Here is a 20,497-nt window from a genome sequence, read left to right as displayed (position 1 = left end):
TGGTTGGCTTCAATCCACCCTAATTCCCTCCTTTGGAGTGCCGCACCTCCCGCCACTGCCCCGGGCCCAATGTCCTTTTTCCGCTACGTTTGGATGTAATGCTCCAGGAAATTTAGGCTGTTTCCCCCCCTTGTGGTCTTTATCACCCTGCTTTTCCCTCTGGTCTGTCCTTTGATATGGTGCGGGAGTGGGGCTCCAGGGGTCTCTTTTGCTGGGCTGACGTGGTGGACGCCCTTTCTCGCACTCTTGCCCTTTGAACAACTGTCTTCTAGATGGGATCTCCCCTCCTCCGAGTGGTTCCACTACCTGCAACATTATATGGCCTCTACGCTAGGCTCTACCAAGGTGTCTCTACCTACCAGTTTTGTGCATTTATGTTGTTGTGGCCCTCAGACGAGGGGACTTCTCTTCGATATTTACTCTGTTCTACTGACATGTCCTTCGGGGGATGCCCCTTCTCGTCACTATAAGCGCTGTTGGCAGTGGCAGTTAATTTGGTAAAGGGCTTCAAAGGCTTCTATATGCATTGTGAACAAAGAAACTCAGTATAAAACTACTTATGGGATGGAGCCACACCCTGGAATTATTAAACAAATTAAATCCCTCTATTCTGCCCCAATGTTGGTGATGTGGAAAGGGTCTTGGGACCCCGACATACGATAATTTCAACATACGATGGCCTCTCAGAGGCAGCATCAACATACAATGCTTTTGTATGTCGGGGCCATCATATAAACGGCTATCCGGCAGCGCAGACTGCTTCAGCTGCCACCGGATAGCCGTTTACGGTGCCCCGTGTGGTCCGCTGACGATCACTTACCTGTCCTCGGGGCTCCGGCGCGTCCTCTTCAGGATCCTCTGCATCGTCTGCGCTCTCCATCGACGTCATCACGTCACTGCGCACGCCGTCCCGTCATCTAATAGGAGCGGCGCGCGTAGCGTCGTGATGGCGGCGACGGAGAGCGCGGATGCCGGGGAAGCAGAGGCCTTCCCAAAGCGTCGGGGACATCCCTGGCACGCGGCGACAGCGATGGACGGAGACGGCTGTCCGGGCATGCTGGGTGTTGTAGTTTTGCAACATCTGGAGGTCCGCAGGTTGTAGACCACTGTCCTATACTTTACATTGCATGGATCCCTCATCATGTGATGGTTTCAACAAACAATGGTTCGTTTGGAACGGATTACCATCATATGTTGAGGAATCACTGTATTTAGGTCTTGCCCATTGATTGTAGATTTTTGGAGAATGGTGAGTCACCTGATTCAGGGAGTGTTGGGTGTGTCTGTACCCCCGGATCCTTTACCCCATCTTTTGTATTTGTCTTCTTGAGTTTTAACTAAGAAGCCTTTTAGACTTTTTATGCACATAGTTCTTGCTGCCAAGACTCTTATTGCTAAGTGTTGGAAAAGACTCTTCCTCCGTCTGAGGCTGATCTGATTGCGCGAGCGCGCGAGATTCGTTCCCTCGAATCGCTCCCGGCCTCCCTAAACAATACTATCCCCTTGTTTCTATCTGTCTGGGAACCATGGGACTGCTTTTCTCATCAACCATCCCCCTGATTCGCTTTCTTTCTAGTTCCTCTTCTCTTTTTCCCTTTCCTTGGCTCTCTCCTTTTGTCTTTCGTGTTGTCTATGTTCTGTTGTGTGTTCTCTATGTTTGTCTTTATTTGTTTTTATGTTCTTGTTTTATATGACTCCTATGTTTTTATGCTGGTTGTTGGAGGTGCCTCCCCACCCTCCTTGAGGTTATTAAATATTTGTAGGATTTTGGCCATAATGATTTCACGATTTACACTTTTGGGGTGGTGATTATATACTGCAATAGTATTTTACAGTTCTTAGTGCTGTTTACGCCCTGATATTGTTTGTGTTTGATTTGATGGCTGTATTTGGGCCACCTGTGTAATCCACTTGCTGTTCTTACTTTAAATTTTTACTAAAGTTTTAGAAATACAGTAAAAAAAAAAAAAAATTATATATATTCATTCTTCCAGTACAACAGAGGAAGTTGTGTAGTTCTTTCCAGTCTGACCACAGTGCTCTCTGGAGCAGGAGAAAATCCCCATATCAATCCTATCCTGCTCTGTACAGTTCCTGACATGGACAACAGAGAGCACTGTGGTCAGACTGGAAAGAACTACACAACTTCCTCTGTTGTATACAGCAGCTGATAAGTACTGGAAGGATTAAGATTTTTAAATAGAAGTAATTGACAAATCTGTTTAACTTACTGGCACCAGTTGATTAAAAAAAAAAATAAAGTTTTCCACCGGAGTACCCCTTTAAAGCCATTCTCCTGTCAAGCCATAAGGGAGCGCTCTCACCTCAGTCACCATGCTCAGCATTCCCTCTATCCTGTCTGCGGTTTTGAAGCGTTTCGGATTTCTCTCTGAAGCGGCCAGGACTTTCTGTACAAACGCGACATCGTGTAGGGGCTCGGCCCATATGGGTCCTCCGACCTGAAACACGAGCCAGAATGTTATATGGGCGCAGATGCGGCACTGGTGGCGGAAATGTGACGGGCGATCTCCTCTACCTGATGCTTCTGATGGCAGAACTCGCAGTTGGTTCCTACGGGAGGACCCGTCCCGGCGGAGAACTTCATACTGGGAGGGAAAGGGCAGCCATTAACCTAACAGTACAGAACAGCTGCAGAATAATGCAATCGATTTCTCCCTGTTATCAGCCACTGTAAGCTAGATTTAAAGGGGTACTCCACTCCCTAGTGTTCGCAACTTTTAGTTCCGAACTCTGGGTGCGGGCTTCAGGGGTCGCCCCGCCCCGCATGACCTCACGCTCACAACCTCAATCCAAGTCTATAGGAGGGGGCATGACAGCCATAACGCCCCTTCTCATAGACTTGCATTGAGGGGCGGGGCGTGACATCATGAGGGGGCGTGGTGACCCCTGAAGCCCGCACTCAGTGTTCGGAACGAAATGTTCCAAATGCTGGGGAGTGGAGTATCCCTTAAATGAATAGCCACAAGGGGGCGCTCTAACCTCAGTCACCATGCTTAGCATTCCCTCTATTCTGTCTGAGGTTTTATCCAGGATTAGATGAACATATCGCTGCATTTTTTTTTTTTTTAACACAGCGCCATCCTTTGTCCTCAGGTTGTGTGTGGTATTACAACTCAGCTCCATTCACTGAAACTGGACCGCAATACCGCACACAAACTGAGGATAAGAGTGGTGCTATTTTTAGAAGAGTTAAAAGAGTTTTGGATATGTAGTGGCTCCTTGCTCATTTTCGGTAAAGCAGCGACAATGTTCCCCTTACTTGTTTCCCTGAGCCACAGCTCTCCCCATACGTTGCAGATGGAACGTTCCACAGCCCACGCAGTTGTATACCATGGCTTGTTTACTAAGGGAATAAAGAAGAGAAGGAGGGGAGGGGGGGGGGGGGGAGGTAAGAATTTGTGGTCATGTATACAGGTACGTCATATTTCTATAGTCTGTGGAGTGGCACTTACCTGGCAGACATCTTAACCTTGGCCTGGCCGGTGTAGACTCGCACAAACACCCGGATGTAGAAGTCAGCGGAAACGCAAAGCAGAGGCACGATGTAACGCTGGTAACAATTAGCGTGCAGATCTAAGCTGTGTAAGAGGATACGCAGGGCCTGTGGACGGCAGAATCACAAGATTTACACCAGTGGTCTCTAAACTGTGGCCCTCCAGCTGTTTCAAAACTACAACATCTTAAGGTGTCCACTTTGGAGGCCACTGATTTACATGCTCTCCATTGATAGCGTTAGAATACTGCGCCACCTAATGGCCATAAAAGCCAGATTTAGGATCTAAAAATGAGTCCAGGACAGTGATACAATGTGTAGAATCCCAAAATGACCCATAACCATAGATCAAACCTCACCATTTCATGGCAGAATCTGGACTTCAGGGACATGGAGCCGTATTTGCCATAGCAAGTCTCCCCGCTGTTACCCGCCAGCACGGCCATGTCAGTGCAGGTAACACAGAGCAGCCCTGGAGGAGACACAGGAGACGCCATCATGGTATGGAAAAGTCTACATCTCCACAGCTCAAATGTTTAGTACTACAGCAAAAAAAAGTGTCACCTACCTCCCTCACTGACACTCTGCACCGCTGCGTCCAGGAACATGGCGGGGCTCCCATAGGGATCCAGATCTATGACGTTGAAGCGGTCGTGTTTTCCCATTTTGTTATACATCAAAATCCTAAAAAGGAACAAGGAGGAAGCGGATTACATATTCTAGAGATATATATGTTTTTTTTATATCTATCTCATATCTATCTATCTCGTATCTATCTATCTATCTCATATCTATCTATCTATCTCATATCTATCTATCTATCTCATATCTATCTCATATCTATCTCATATCTATCTATCTATCTATCTCATATCTATCTATCTATCTATCTCATATCTATCTCATATCTATCTCTCTCCTATCTATCTATCTATCTATCTCATATCTATCTATCTCATGTCTATCTATCTATCTATCTATCTCCTATCTATCTATCTCATGTCTATCTATCTATCTATCTATCTCCTATCTATCTATCTCCTATCTATCTCCTATCTATCTATCTCCTATCTATCTATCTATCTATCTATCTATCTCCTATCTATCTATCTATCTATCTATCTATCTATCTATCTATCTATCTATCTCCTATCTATCTATCTCCTATCTATCCCCTATCTATCCCCTATCTATCTCCTATCTATCTCCTATCTATCTCCTATCTATCTCCTATCTATCTATCTATCTATCTCCTATCTATCTATCTATCTCCTATCTATCCCCTATCTATCTCCTATCTATCTCCTATCTATCTCCTATCTATCTCCTATCTATCTCCTATCTATCTCCTATCTATCTCCTATCTATCTATCTCATATCTATCTCATATCTATCTCATATCTATCTATCTATCTCATATCTATCTATCTATCTCATATCTATCTATCTATCTATCTCATATCTATCTATCTATCTATCTATCTCATATCTATCTCATATCTATCTCATATCTATCTCATATCTATCTCATATCTATCTCATATCTATCTCATATCTATCTCCTATCTATCTATCTATCTCCTATCTATCTATCTATCTCCTATTTATCTATCTATCTCCTATCTATCTATCTTTCTCCTATCTATCTATCTCCTATCTATCTATCTCCTATCTATCTCCTATCTATCTATCTCCTATCTATCTATCTCCTATCTATCTCATATCTATCTATCTCTCTCTCTCTCTCTCTCTCTCTCTCTCTCTCTCATATCTATCTCTCATATCTCTCTCTCTCATATCTATCTATCTTATATCTATCTATCTCTCTCTCTCTCATATCTATCTCTCTCTCTCATATCTCTCTCTCTCATATCTATCTATCTATCTCATATCTATCTATCTATCTCATATCTATCTATCTATCTCATATCTATCTATCTATCTATCTCATATCTATCTATCTCATATCTATCTCCTATCTATCTATCTATCTATCTCCTATCTATCTATCTATCTATCTATCTCCTATCTATCTATCTATCTATCTCCTATCTATCTATCTATCTCCTATCTATCTATCTCCTATCTATCTATCTCCTATCTATCTATCTATCTCCTATCTATCTATCTCCTATCTATCTATCTCCTATCTATCTCATATCTATATCTCTCTCATATCTATCTATCTATCTCTCTCTCTCATATCTATCTCTCATATCTCTCTCTCTCTCATATCTATCTATCTTATATCTATCTATCTCTCTCTCATATCTATCTATCTATCTCATATCTATCTATCTATCTCATATCTATCTATCTATCTCTCTCATATCTATCTATCTATCTATCTCTCTCATATCTATCTATCTATCTCTCTCTCTCATATCTATCTATCTATCTATCTCATAGCTATCTCATATCTATCTATCTATCTCATATCTATCTATCTATCTATCTATCTCATATCTATCTCTCTCATATCTATCTATCTATCTATCTCTCTCTCTCATATCTATCTATCTATCTATCTCATAGCTATCTCATATCTATCTATCTATCTCATATCTATCTATCTATCTCTCTCATATCTATCTCTCTCATATCTATCTCTCTCATATCTATCTCTCTCATATCTATCTATCTCATATCTATCTATCTATCTCCTATCTATCTATCTATCTATCTCCTATCTATCTATCTATCTATCTATCTATCTCATATCTATCTCTCTCATATATATCTATCTATCTCATATCTCTCTCTCTCTCTCATATCTATCTATCTCATATCTCTCTCTCTCTCTCATATCTATCTACCTACCTCCCTCCAGTAAGTATGCAGGCCCCCTAGTGGTGACAGATTGACATGTAGTTCTCATGTTAGGGCCCATGCACACTTTGGAATTTCAGAAATTTTGCTTTGAAATTCCGATGCAGCCATGTCCCATAGATGTCCATAGGATTCCGGTGTACAGCACACAACTTTCCTCCGCTGGAATTCCACAGTCGAAAGAGCAAACACGTTTATTCTGTCAGCGGAATCTCGAGCGGAATGCATTGACGTCTATGGCGAGCGGCAATGCCCACGCCATCCTAGCTGGCCACGCTCGTGATCTCCGATTACATAGTGCACATGAACCCTAAGGCTATGTTCACACTGTGGAATTTCCACAGAGAATATTCAGTTCGGAAATGTAGCTAATTTTAGGGCACCCTGGGGGAGCGTTATCAAAACCCGTCCAGAGGAAAAAGTAGCTGAGTTGCCCATAGCAACCAATCAGATCACTGCTTTCATTTTGCAGAGGCCTTTTTCAAAAATGAAAGTAGTGATCTGATTGGTTGCTATGGGCAACTCAGTAACTTTTTCCTATGGACGGGTTTTGATTAATCTCCCTAAAGTCTTTAAGGCTATTTACAATGCCAACCTTAAGACGTCTCCAGGCACCCAAGGCATAATAAACAATCATTATAACAAACCCCAATTGCGGTGAGTCAGTGATGCCGCTTGTTACCGATAGGCAGCATTCCTATGTATATTATTCACGTAATTGTTATGTTTGCGGTAAGAAATGCTCCTACGTGCCCTGCTCCACCCGCAACAGAACGTCTATCCACCTGGAGATGCCAGGAACACAGCTTCATGTATGGAAAGTGGCACATGCCAGGTTCCAGAGCAATGACTGGTATAGCTGGTAATAAAGTAATACTCTAATTGGCACTATTAAAAAATCTCATTCCAAAAAAAGGGATCCTATACTTAAAGGGTTATTCCATCGACTGGCTCCAGAAAGTTAAAGGGGTATTCCAGGCAAAAAAATTTTTTTTATATATCAACTGGCTCCGAAAAGTTAAACAGATTTGTAAATTACTTCTATTAAAAAATCTTAATCCTTCCAATAGTTATTAGCTTCTGAAGTTGAGTTGTTGTTTTCTGTCTAACTGCTCTCTGATGACTCACGTCCCGGGAGCTGTCCAGCTCCTTTGGGGATATTCTCCCATCATGCACAGCTCCTGGGACGTGACATCATCATTGAGCAGTTAGACAGAAAACTTCAGAAGCTAATAACTATTGGAAGGATTAAGATTTTTTTAATAGAAGTCATTTACAAATCTGTTTAACTTTCCGGAGCCAGTTGATATATATATATATAATAAAAAAGCTTTTGCCTGGAATACCCCTTTAAAAAGATTTGTAAATTACTTCTATTAAAAAATCTTAATCCTTCAAGTACTTATCAGCTGCTGAAGTTGAGTTGTTATTTTCTGTCTGACCACAGTGCTCTCTGCTGACAACTGTCTGTCTCAGGAACTGTACAGAGTTCCCCATAGCAAACCTCTCCTGCTCTGGACAGTTCCTGAGACAGACAGCAGGTGTCAGCAGAGAGCACTGTGGTCAGACAGAAAAGAACAACTCAACTTCAGCAGCTGATAAGTACTGGAAGGATTACAATTTTTAATTGGAGTAATTTACAAATCTGTTTAACTTTCTGGAGCCAGTTGATATGAAAAAAATGTTTTTTTTTTTCATGGAATACCTCTTTAAAACAGATGCATAAATGCAGAAGAGCTTGTCCAGGGTATCTGTGCCTTTGTCAGCGTTTCCCAAGCAGAGTGTCTCCAGCTGTTGCAAAACTACAACTCCCAGCATGCCCGGACAGCCAACGGCTGTCCGGGCATGCTGGGAGTTGTAGTTTTGCAACAGGTAGAGACACCATAGTTGACAAACACTGGCCTGTGCTGTAGAAAAGGAGCCTCTGCACATCTTGTCATGTATCTACAGCACTGTAGGAAGTCAAGCTGGGACTTGTTGTCCCCTTTATCCAATAAAAATCTATACGGCAGCTGAGATAAAAAAAAAAAAAAAAGAGCCATGAATATTAGAAAAACAAACCTGCCGTCTAATTTTAAAAACGGCGCCACACCTATTCTCAGGTTGGGTGTGGTATTGCAGACCAGTCCAAATAATAAAGTCACTGGAACTGAGCTGCAATACCAAACGCAACCTATGGACAGGTACGGAGCCGTTTTTCGCAAGAATGCAGTCGTGTTTGTCTAAAGCTGGGGAAAAAAAAAACTCTAATGCATGGAATCCTTTTAAAGTGTCCCTGGCAAGCATTTCAATTGGTCGTGGTCTCCACTGGTCTCTATTAGAACAGGCAGAGGGGGGGAAGCATGCAGCTTTGTGCTTCACTCCCCGGCTCGTTGTGATCTCCATCCAGTTGCAGGAGACTTAGTCCATTATAATGTAGATGCTGTAGTGTAACTGGACTGAGATCACTGCAAGCAGGGGAGTGAAGCGCACCGCCGCATGCTTCTCCCTGCACATTCTAGCAATTGGGCAGGGTCTGAACAGTGACCAATTAAATCTTTAGAAAATTATTATTATTATTATTATTTTTATTTTTTTTAATGACCTGGAAACTTTAAAGTACTGTAAAAAAAAACATGGCGGCTTTGTTCCAGAAGCAGCACCGCACCTGTTAATGGGTTGCGCAAGGTATGGCAGCACTTTTGGCGCAAATGGGGCTGAGCTGCAATACATTGGTGGGTGTCGTGGCATTTTTGGAAGACAGCAGCTATGTTTTTCTATTACTAGACTTCTTTGGTTCCAACCTTGGGGTCTCACCTGGCATCACTGTAGCTGGCGGTCACCAGGTGCTCCACGCTGTTGAACTGTATGTTTCTTTTGATCAGCTCCACCGCACTGGCAGAGAAGTCATTGGCCACAATGCTCTGCAATCCCGGAACCTCCGTGGCAAAACGGATGGAACGTAGCCCAGAAGCTGCCAGACCCTCCAGGACACGCAGACCCTCCTGACACAGAGAGAGAGGGATGGTGGGAGAATAATTACACACATTAAAGAGAATATATTATCTAAAGGAAGGCTGAAGTCAGGTGCAATACTGCAGTAGTAACCAAGGGCATCAGCCTAAGGGTATGTTCACACTACAGATTTGTAGCTGAATCTCCGCTCACGGAATTCACCGAGCGGAGATTCAGCCTGGCAGCCGGCGGCGGCGGTAGGACCACGAGGCACTGCACTGTCTTCATTGACGGCTATGCAGTGCTCGCGGACTTCCGCGCAAAGAATGAACATGTTCTTTCTTTGTGCTGAACAATTTCAGCGGCGGACATGTCTAATTGCGGGCATCCGGCCGCTGCGGGCCCATGCGTTCCCTGCCACGGCACCCGAGTCATCCCGTGCATGGAACGAACGCCGCTCCGTGCAGGATGACTGGGGAACACAGCCGTCACGCCCCCTTCTTTCATGTCTATGAAAGGAGGCTTAAAGGGTACCTCTCATCCAAAAAAACTTTTGATATATTATAGATTAATGTATGCAGAATAACTTTACAATTGCATGTTATTAAAAAATATGCTTCTTTCTATTTAATTTTCCACTTTGAAGAAATGACCACTAGGGGTCTCCCTACCAGTCCTGGCAGCAAGCATTTCAGACTCATGCTGGAGTCCTAAACACTACGAGCTGCCAGTCTGCTTTGTTCACAAAGGAGAACACTCAGAGCTGCCAGCCTGCGTCAGAAATGCTTGCTGACAGGACTGATCGGGAAAAATACAATAGAAAGAAGCATATTTGTCATTAACATGCTATTGGAAAGTTATTCAACATTCATTAATCTAAAATATATCAAAAGTTTATTTGATGAGAGGTACCCTTTAATGGCTGTGTACTAGTCCCTGGCCGTAGAGACAACCCAGAGATTGTGGGAGGTGCCCGCGGCCGGACGCCCGTGATCAGAAACATTATCCCTTATCCTTTGTATAGGGGATAACATGTCTAGGTGCAAAGTACCCCTTTAATGGAATTGTCCAGGATACAAAAAAAAAAAAACACAGTGCCCCACTTGTTGTCAGGTTGTGTGTGGTATTACAACTTGGCTCCCTGCACTTTAACCCATTTCTGCCAGATGAAGGATAGTTACATTATGGGCGAGAATACATTGATACGAAATAACGTACATGAAGACATGGGAAAAATCAAAGTCTGAACTCACCACGTATTCTGAGTGCCGATCTTCTTGCGTGCTTCAACTGGCGGCCAGTTGTAGCGTGCAAGAGTGCGAAAAAGTGCTGTCGCCTTGAGGTATCCTCCCCCCTGTTTGTCGTCCTATCCTGTTATGAATATATGAGTATATAATAAAGAAGATTCTTAGAAGACATGGCGAGTGCAGACTTTTATTTTTCTGATGTCTTTATGCAAGTGGTATTTTAGTCTGAGCACCACGAGACGCTTCTAACAAATATAGGTCATTACCAGCGCACTAGGAGTCCAGGAGTCGCAGCAGTGCCGAGCTGTATCTTTTGTACGAAATAATGCAATTTACATAATTCCACTTACCGTTTTTTGTTTTTTTAAGCGAGCACAGGAGCTGCACTTGATTCAGCTAGCTAACCTCAAAATTGGGTAAATTGGGTAAAAAGATAATGCGTCATTTTAACCATAAATTTTATTGTGTAGATAGTTGTATTGTATTGTGTAGATAGTTGTATTGTATTGTGTAGATAGTTGTATTGTACTGTGTAGATAGTTGTATTGTACTGTGTAGATAGTTGTATTGTATTGTGTAGATAGTTGTATTGTACTGTGTAGATAGTTGTATTGTATTGTGTAGATAGTTGTATTGTACTGTGTAGATAGTTGTATTGTATTGTGTAGATAGTTGTATTGTACTGTGTAGATAGTTGTATTGTACTGTGTAGATAGTTGTATTGTATTGTGTAGATAGTTGTATTGTATTGTGTAGACAGTTGTATTGTATAGTTTAGACAGTTGTATTGCATTGTGTAGACAGTTGTTTTGTATTGTGTAGACAGTTTTGTATTGTGTAGACAGTTGTTTTGCACTGTGTAGACAGTTGTTTTGCACTGTGTAGACAGTTGTTTTGCACTGTGTAGACAGTTGTATTGCACTGTGTAGATAGTTGTATTGCACTGTGTAGATAGTTGTATTGCACTGTGTAGATAGTTGTATTGCACTGTGTAGATAGTTGTATTGCACTGTGTAGATAGTTGTATTGCACTGTGTAGATAGTTGTATTGCACTGTGTAGATAGTTGTATTGCACTGTGTAGATAGTTGTATTGCATTGTGTAGATAGTTGTATTGTACTGTGTAGATAGTTGTATTGCATTGTGTAGATAGTTGTATTGCATTGTGTAGATAGTTGTATTGCATTGTGTAGATAGTTGTATTGCATTGTGTAGATAGTTGTATTGTATTGTGTAGATAGTTGTATTGTATTGTGTAGATAGTTGTATTGTATTGTGTAGATAGTTGTATTGCATTGTGTAGATAATTGTATTGTGTAGATAGTTGTATTGTGTAGATAGTTGTATTGTGTAGAAAGTTGTATTGTATTGTGTAGATAGTTGTATTGTGTAGAAAGTTGTATTGTATTGTGTAGATAGTTGTATTGTATTGTGTAGATAGTTGTATTGTATTGTGTAGATAGTTGTATTGTATTGTGTAGATAGTTGTATTGTATTGTGTAGATAGTTGTATTGTATTGTGTAGATAGTTGTATTGTATAGATAGTTGTATTGTGTAGATAGTTGTATTGTATTGTGTAGATAGTTGTATTGTATTGTGTAGATAGTTGTATTGTATTGTGTAGATAGTTGTATTGTACTGTGTAGATAGTTGTATTGTATTGTGTAGATAGTTGTATTGTATTGTGTAGATAGTTGTATTGTATTGTGTAGATAGTTGTATTGTATTGTGTAGATAGTTGTATTGTATTGTGTAGATAGTTGTATTGTACTGTGTAGATAGTTGTATTGTATTGTGTAGATAGTTGTATTGTATTGTGTAGATAGTTGTATTGTACTGTGTAGATAGTTGTATTTTATTGTGTAGATAGTTGTATTGCATTGTGTAGATAATTGTATTGTATAGATAGTTGTATTGTGTAGATAGTTAAAAATTACTATTACTATATATAATTGTTCCTGCATAAAACAAGCTTTGTGCATCTGAAGGTGAAAACTAGGAAGAGTTATGGATTTTAAGAGGAGGATCAAAAAATAAAAATGCAAAAATTAAAACTCGCTGTGTCCTCAAGGCTGAAACAACCCTGCATCATTAAAGGGTTAAAGAACAGTCGCTGGGACCCACCAGGAATGAAGTGACAGCATCTCCTGCCCAGCCGCGCTGTAAATGTACGGCGCCGTGTGCTAAGTGACGCTATGCAGCGCCGTACATTTATGGCGCATGTCCTTAAGGGCTTAAAGGAGTAGTCCAGTGGTGACCCAGTGGTGAACAACTTATCCCCTATCCTAAGGATAGGGGATAAGTTTGAGATCGCGGGGGGTCCGACCGCTGGTGCCCCCTGCGATCTCCTGTACGGAGCCCCGACAGCCCGCGGGAAGGGGGCGTGTCGACCTCCGCACGAAGCGGCGGCCGACACGCCCCTCAATACAACTCTATGGCAGAGCCGAAGCACTGCCTTCGGCAATCTCCGGCTCTGCCATTGAGATGTATTGAGGGGGCGTGTCGGCTGCCGCTTTGTGCGGGGGTCGACACCCGCTATCTGGCCGAAGAGCCTGGCCCCCGTAAAGAGAGATCGCAGGGGGCCCCAGCGGTCGGACCCCCCGCGATCTCAAACTTATCCCCTATCCTTAGGATAGGGGGATACGTTTTTCACCACTGGACTACTCCTTTAAACCTCCTGTGGACAGGTTATGAGTATCTGATCAGTGGGGTCCAACACTCCAACACCAATCACAAGAATGTCCCTTATCCCCCAAACGAATGGCACGGCAGCAGGTATATTCGTCTTCTGCTCCAATCACTTGCTATGGGGCTTCAGAATACAGGTGAGCACTGGACTCCCATAGCGAGTGCGCAGCAACTGAACAAATGCGCCAGTTCTCTATTCACTAGGGAGACAAGGGACTCTCTTTCTCACGGGGGACTCTCTTTCTCACGGGGGACTCTCTTTCTCACGGGGGACTCTCTTTCTCACGGGGGACTCTCTTTCTCACGGGGGACTCTCTTTCTCATGGGGGAGTAGTGAAGCATATCTGGGTGGGGCATGTGCGCTCTAAACAATATATAGTGTTATCTCGACAGGTGCTAAGAATATCCCCCATTCCAAAGCTTAGGGGACCGGCCACACTGGGGGTTAGAGTCCCTGACACAGAACCATCCCTACCCTTGCAGATGCCCTCACTTCACTACACACTCACCGGACAGGCCTCTCCTACAGTCACAGTGCGTCTCTCTGCAGGAGCGGGATTATCCTCAGGGGCAGGGACACTGCTGTCCTCTCCATTGTCTGACAGATCCACCACCACTTTCTGCTGCTCCCGCTCTCCAGGAACCACAACTGTGGAGGACAAGATGATACAGACATATAGACAATGGGACAGGCTTATAACCCCCGGGAATGTGCAAAATACAAATCCTCAAGGCCCTGATCAGACACACAGATTAATAGGTATAATTCAATGATATGGAGAGTATATTCTTCCCAATCAGGTTTGTTCCCTCCACTATCACTTCTGGATTATAGTTAAAGGTGTTTTCCGCTTTGGACAATCCCAATTTGTTTAGAAGGAACAAACACATGGGCGATTATATATATACAGTGACCCCTCGACTTATGATGGCCTCGACATATGATCATTTCAACATATGATGGCCTCTCAGAGCCCATCGTATGTTGAAGGCAGCCTCGACATATGATGCTGCTGTGTGTCGGGGTCATCGTACAAACAGCTATCTGACAGCGCTGACAACTTCAGCATCTGACAGATAGTTGTATAATGTCCCCGTGTGCCCCGTTCTGCCTCCTGTTACTCACATGCTGTCCTGATAACTCACACAGGCTTCCACTGTGAGCTCCGTGTAAGCCCCGCCCCCCCCCCCAGTGCAGCCATAGCCAATAGCCTGCAGCATCTTGCTGCAGGCATCCAATGAGCTGCTGGCTGCCCTCCCCTTCCTGTCCTATAGAGCTGTAGTCGGCAGGATGGTAATGGAGGACATTCTGTCCCCCCTGAAGGTATTTAAAGAACTGTACAGTACTGTATGCGATGTCACACATCACTTACAATACATATACACACTATACACCCCATACATCAATGTTTTCCTATCAGTGTGCCTCCAGCTGTTGCAAAACTATTACTCCCAGCATGCCCAGACAGTCAGTGGCTGTACATGCATGCTGGGAGTTGTAGTTGTGCAACAGCTGGAGGCACCCTGGTTTGTTAAACACTCCCCATACACTCCACATACAATGGTCATCCCAGAACCAATTAGCAGTTTCCCATAGAGATATGTATTCAACATACAATGGTTCCGAGGCCCCAGAACCAATTACTATTTTTACATAGACATATGTACTCGACATATGATGGTTTCAACATATGATGGTTCTCCTGGAACCAATTAATATCATATGTTGAGGGACCACTGTATATATGTTGGGTTAGGGACCCACTCTAAATAGGTGGCCTTGACGTGGCGAGAGGACTTGTACTGTTTGATCAAAATGTATACTAATAATCTGGTAGTGTTTGAATTTAAGCAAGTAGATCAAAATACAAATTGTGGATGTGCGGCTGGGTTTCTTTTTCCCTATTTTTGTTTTACAATATATACATACATACATATATATATATATATATATATATATACACACACACACAGTGATCACTCAACTTACAATGGCCTCAACATACAATAGTTTCAACATACAATGGTCTTTTCTGGACCATCGTAACTTGAAACCAGACTCAACATACAATGCCATGGACAGTCCAGATCTGTGAAATGCGTCACAACTGGAGGAACCGACCAATCAGAATGGGCATTCACTGGTAAATCACCTGTATTACTGAAGTGCATGTACTGACTGGCTGTCTGGTAGCGCCCCCTACAGTACAGGGAGGTATTACATGTTCTGTACTATTCCTTACCTGTGCCAGGGTTAGCTGCTCCTTTTGGACACCAAGTAAGGGCGGCTCCATTTGGGACACTGTGTGTACTGTATAGGACCCTGAAGAAGCTCCTGTCCCCTACATAAACCATTGTTTCCCAACCAGGGTGCCTCCAGCTGTTGCAAAACTACAACTCCCAGCATGCCCGGACAGCCAACGGCTGTCCGGGCATGCTGGGAGTTGTAGTTTTGCAACAGCTGGAGGCACCCTGGTTGGGAATCACTGACCTAGACAGTGATTTACAGCTCCCAGCCGATCTTTATTACTTTTATATGTAAGGATTTGCTTCATCTATATTAGTTATCTACTTATTTTTCTTTAATCCTCACTTTTTCCTATTTTTGGATGACATTTTGGTGGCTTCAGAACCAATTACCAGGTTTCCATAGAGTTCTGGTCTCAACATACAATGGTTTCAACATACAATGGTCGTCCTGGAACCAATTCATATTGTAACTTGAGGGACCATTGTGTATATATATATATATATATATATATATATATATATATATATATATAGTAAAACAAAAAGTAGTAATAGTATACAGGGGTGTAATTAAAGTAGTAAAGTAGTAAAAAAAAAAACACTTGTCCAAGGGACTAAAGCAGAACACAATCTACTTGTCCCTCAAGAAAATCCACTTGTCCTGGTAGATGAAATAATTTCAACCAAAATAGTACGATCCCCCCCCCCACTAGACCACCAGGGATGTATATAAGATCCCTATTAGCGGCGGGAGAGCTGTAGCGAGATCCTTCTACACCCGAGGCAAGCCCCCCCTCCCCCCATCTGACCCCTATTACTCCAATCTGTCCATACACAGGGATGAGGGTAATCTTATGTGCCGTGATCTGTAGTTTTTATCAGAACCATTTATCATCAGAACTTTTATTAGGAAAGGGGCTTATTCACATATATACGCACTTTATAAAATATTTTAATCACTAATTTTCAGTCTTCATAGGGACTTCTATATGGAGTCTTCTGATTGGATAACAGTGAACGCTGCTGTGTTACGGGGGGGGGGGGGGGGGTGTTCTGCTTCTCCAGTTTATATGGTGCATTTTATTTACTCTAATTTATGTGTCAGAAAATGCTGGAAGTTGCATTTAGTTACTAGATAACTACAACTCCCAGCATGCCCTGATACAGTCTATGGTTCTGTGGGTGTTTGCAGCATGTTGCTCTGTATAGTAGTACAGTTAAGGTTATTGTGTAACATGCTGGGAGTTGTAGTTTTGGTTCATGTCAGCTGCAGAGCCATAGTCTGTGTCAAGGAATACTGGGAGTTGCAATTAGTAACTACAACACCCAGCATGCCCTGATGCAGCCTATGGCTCTGCAGCTGACCCGAACCAAAACTACAACTCCCAGCATGTTACACTTTATAGTTCTACAGTTCAGGTTATGGTGTAACATGCTGGGAGTTGTAGTTTTGGTTCGGGCGTGTTTGTGTGCATCCGTGGGGCTCTTGGTCATCGGGCGAGTATGAAGGGGGGGGGGGGGGGGATTCTAGTGGTGCAATTTAGTGCGGGTGACCAGAAACCACTAAAGAAAAATTAGCACAACTGGCAGCAGTACTTGTCAGTCCACCCCTGTACAAAACATACATGTATACACATATCATACATACACATATACATCATATATACACAGACATCATATATACACAGACATCATATATACACAGACATCATATATACACAGACATCATATATACACAGACATCACACACACATCATATATACACAGACATCATACACACACACACATCATATATACACAGACATCATACACACACACACATCATATATACACAGACATCACACACACACATCATATATACACAGACATCACACACACATCATATATACACAGACATCACACACACATCATATATACACAGATATCATACACACACACACACACACACACACACACACACCATATATACACAGACATCATACACACACACACAGCATATATACACAGACATCACACACACACACACATCATATATACACAGACATCATACACACACATTATATATAAACAGACATCATACACACACACACACACCATATATACACAGACATCATACACACACACATCATATATACACAGACATCATACACACACACATTATATATAAACAGACATCATACACACACACATCATATATACACAGACATCATACACACACACACACATCATATATACACAGACATCATACACACACACACACACACATCATATATACACAGACATCACACACACACACACATCATATATACACAGACATCACACACACACACATCATATATACATAGACATCACACACACACACATCATATATACACAGACATCACACACACACATATATACACAGACATCATACACACACCATATATACACAGACATCATACACACACACATCATATATACACAGACATCATACACACATCATATATAAGCAGACATCATACACACACACACATCATATATACACAGACATCATACACACACACACACACATCATATATACACAGACATCACACACACATCATATATACACAGACATCATATATACACACACACATCATATATACACAGACATCATACACACACACACACACATTATATATAAACAGACATCATACACACACACACACTATATATAAACAGACATCATACACACACACACACACACATCATATACACAGACATCATACACACACACACACATTATATATAAACAGACATCATATATACACAGACATCATACACACACATCATACACACATCATATATACACAGACATCATACACACATCATATATACACAGACATCATACACACACACACACACACATCATATATACACAGACATCATACACACACATCATATATACACACACACATCATATATACACAGACATCATACACACACACATCATATATACACAGACATCATACACACACACACATAATATATACACAGACATCATACACACACACACACACACACACACATCATATATACACAGACATCATACACACACACACATCATATATACACAGGCACCACACACACACACACATATATATATACACAGACATCATACACATCATATATACACAGACATCATACACATCATACACACATCATATATACACAGACATCATACACACATCATATATACACAGACACACATCATATATACACACACACACATCACACACACATCACACACACACACACATCATATATACACACACACATCATACACACATCATATATACACAGACATCATACACACATCATATATACACAGACATCACACACACATCATATATACACAGACATCATACACACACCATATATACACAGACATCATATACACATCACATATACACAGACATCATACACACACCATATATACACACACATCATACACACATCATATATACACAGACATCATACACACATCATATATACACAGACATCACACACACATCATATATACACAGACATCACACACACATCATATATACACAGACATCACACACACACCATATATACACAGACATCATATACACATCACATATACACAGACATCATACACACACCATATATACACAGACATCATACACACATCACATATACACAGACATCATACACACACCATATATACACAGACATCATACACACACCATATATACACAGACATCATACACACACCATATATACACAGACATCATACACACAGACATCATACACACATCACATATACACAGACATCATACACACACCATATATACACAGACATCATACACACACCATATATACACAGACATCATACACACATCATATATACACAGACATCATACACACATCATATATACACAGACATCATACACACATCATATATACACAGACATCATACACACACACATCATATATACACATCATATATACACACACACACATCATATATACACAGACATCATACACACACACACATCATATATACACAGACATCATACACACACACACATCATATATACACAGACATCATACACACACACACATCATATATACACAGACATCATACACACACACACATCATATATACACAGGCACCACACACACACACACACACATATATATACACAGACATCATACACATCATATATACACAGACATCATACACACATCATACACACATCATATATACACAGACATCATACACACATCATATATACACAGACACACATCATATATACACACACACACACACACATCATACACACATCATATATACACACACACATCATACACACTTCATATATACACAGACATCATACACACATCACATATACACAGACATCATACACACACATATATACACAGACATCATACACACACCATATATACACAGACATCATACACACACATCATATATACACACACACACATCATATATACACAGACATCATACACACACACATCATATATACACAGACATCATACACACACACATCATATATACACAGACATCATACACACACACACACACCATATATACACAGACATCATACACACACACACACATCATATATACACAGGCACCACACACACACACACATATATATACACAGACATCATACACATCATATATACACAGACATCATACACACATCATACACACATCATATATACACAGACATCATACACACATCATATATACACAGACACACATCATATATATACACACACACACACACACACACATAATACACACATCATATATACACACACACATCATACACACATCATATATACACAGACATCATACACACATCACATATACACAGACATCATACACACACCATATATACACAGACATCATACACACACCATATATACACAGACATCATACACACATCATATATGCACAGACATCATACACACATCACACATACACTCAAACCATACATATGCACACATCATACATTA

At 41.4% G+C, this 20,497-nt stretch overlaps 1 protein-coding gene across 4 annotated transcripts in view; it reads right to left on the bottom strand.

Moving 5' to 3' along the window:
- Nucleotides 1-20,497, bottom strand: part of TRMT1 (tRNA methyltransferase 1) — a 62,024-nt gene that overhangs the window by 16,667 nt on the left and 24,860 nt on the right. For all 4 annotated transcript variants that reach the window (XM_056570317.1, XM_056570316.1, XM_056570315.1 and 1 more), the window contains exons 4-11: nucleotides 13,723-13,862; nucleotides 9,140-9,327; nucleotides 4,083-4,198; nucleotides 3,874-3,986; nucleotides 3,474-3,622; nucleotides 3,281-3,364; nucleotides 2,537-2,606; nucleotides 2,325-2,459 (exon numbers count right to left, since the gene is read on the bottom strand). In XM_056570317.1, the coding sequence (XP_056426292.1) occupies nucleotides 2,325-2,459; nucleotides 2,537-2,606; nucleotides 3,281-3,364; nucleotides 3,474-3,622; nucleotides 3,874-3,986; nucleotides 4,083-4,198; nucleotides 9,140-9,327; nucleotides 13,723-13,862 (995 nt within the window). The remainder of the gene's footprint in view (nucleotides 1-2,324; nucleotides 2,460-2,536; nucleotides 2,607-3,280; nucleotides 3,365-3,473; nucleotides 3,623-3,873; nucleotides 3,987-4,082; nucleotides 4,199-9,139; nucleotides 9,328-13,722; nucleotides 13,863-20,497) is intronic.

Source organism: Hyla sarda, chromosome 4, assembly GCF_029499605.1.
Source record: "Hyla sarda isolate aHylSar1 chromosome 4, aHylSar1.hap1, whole genome shotgun sequence".
Lineage (NCBI taxonomy): Eukaryota > Metazoa > Chordata > Amphibia > Anura > Hylidae > Hyla > Hyla sarda.
This window is presented reverse-complemented; position numbering and strand designations above follow the sequence as displayed.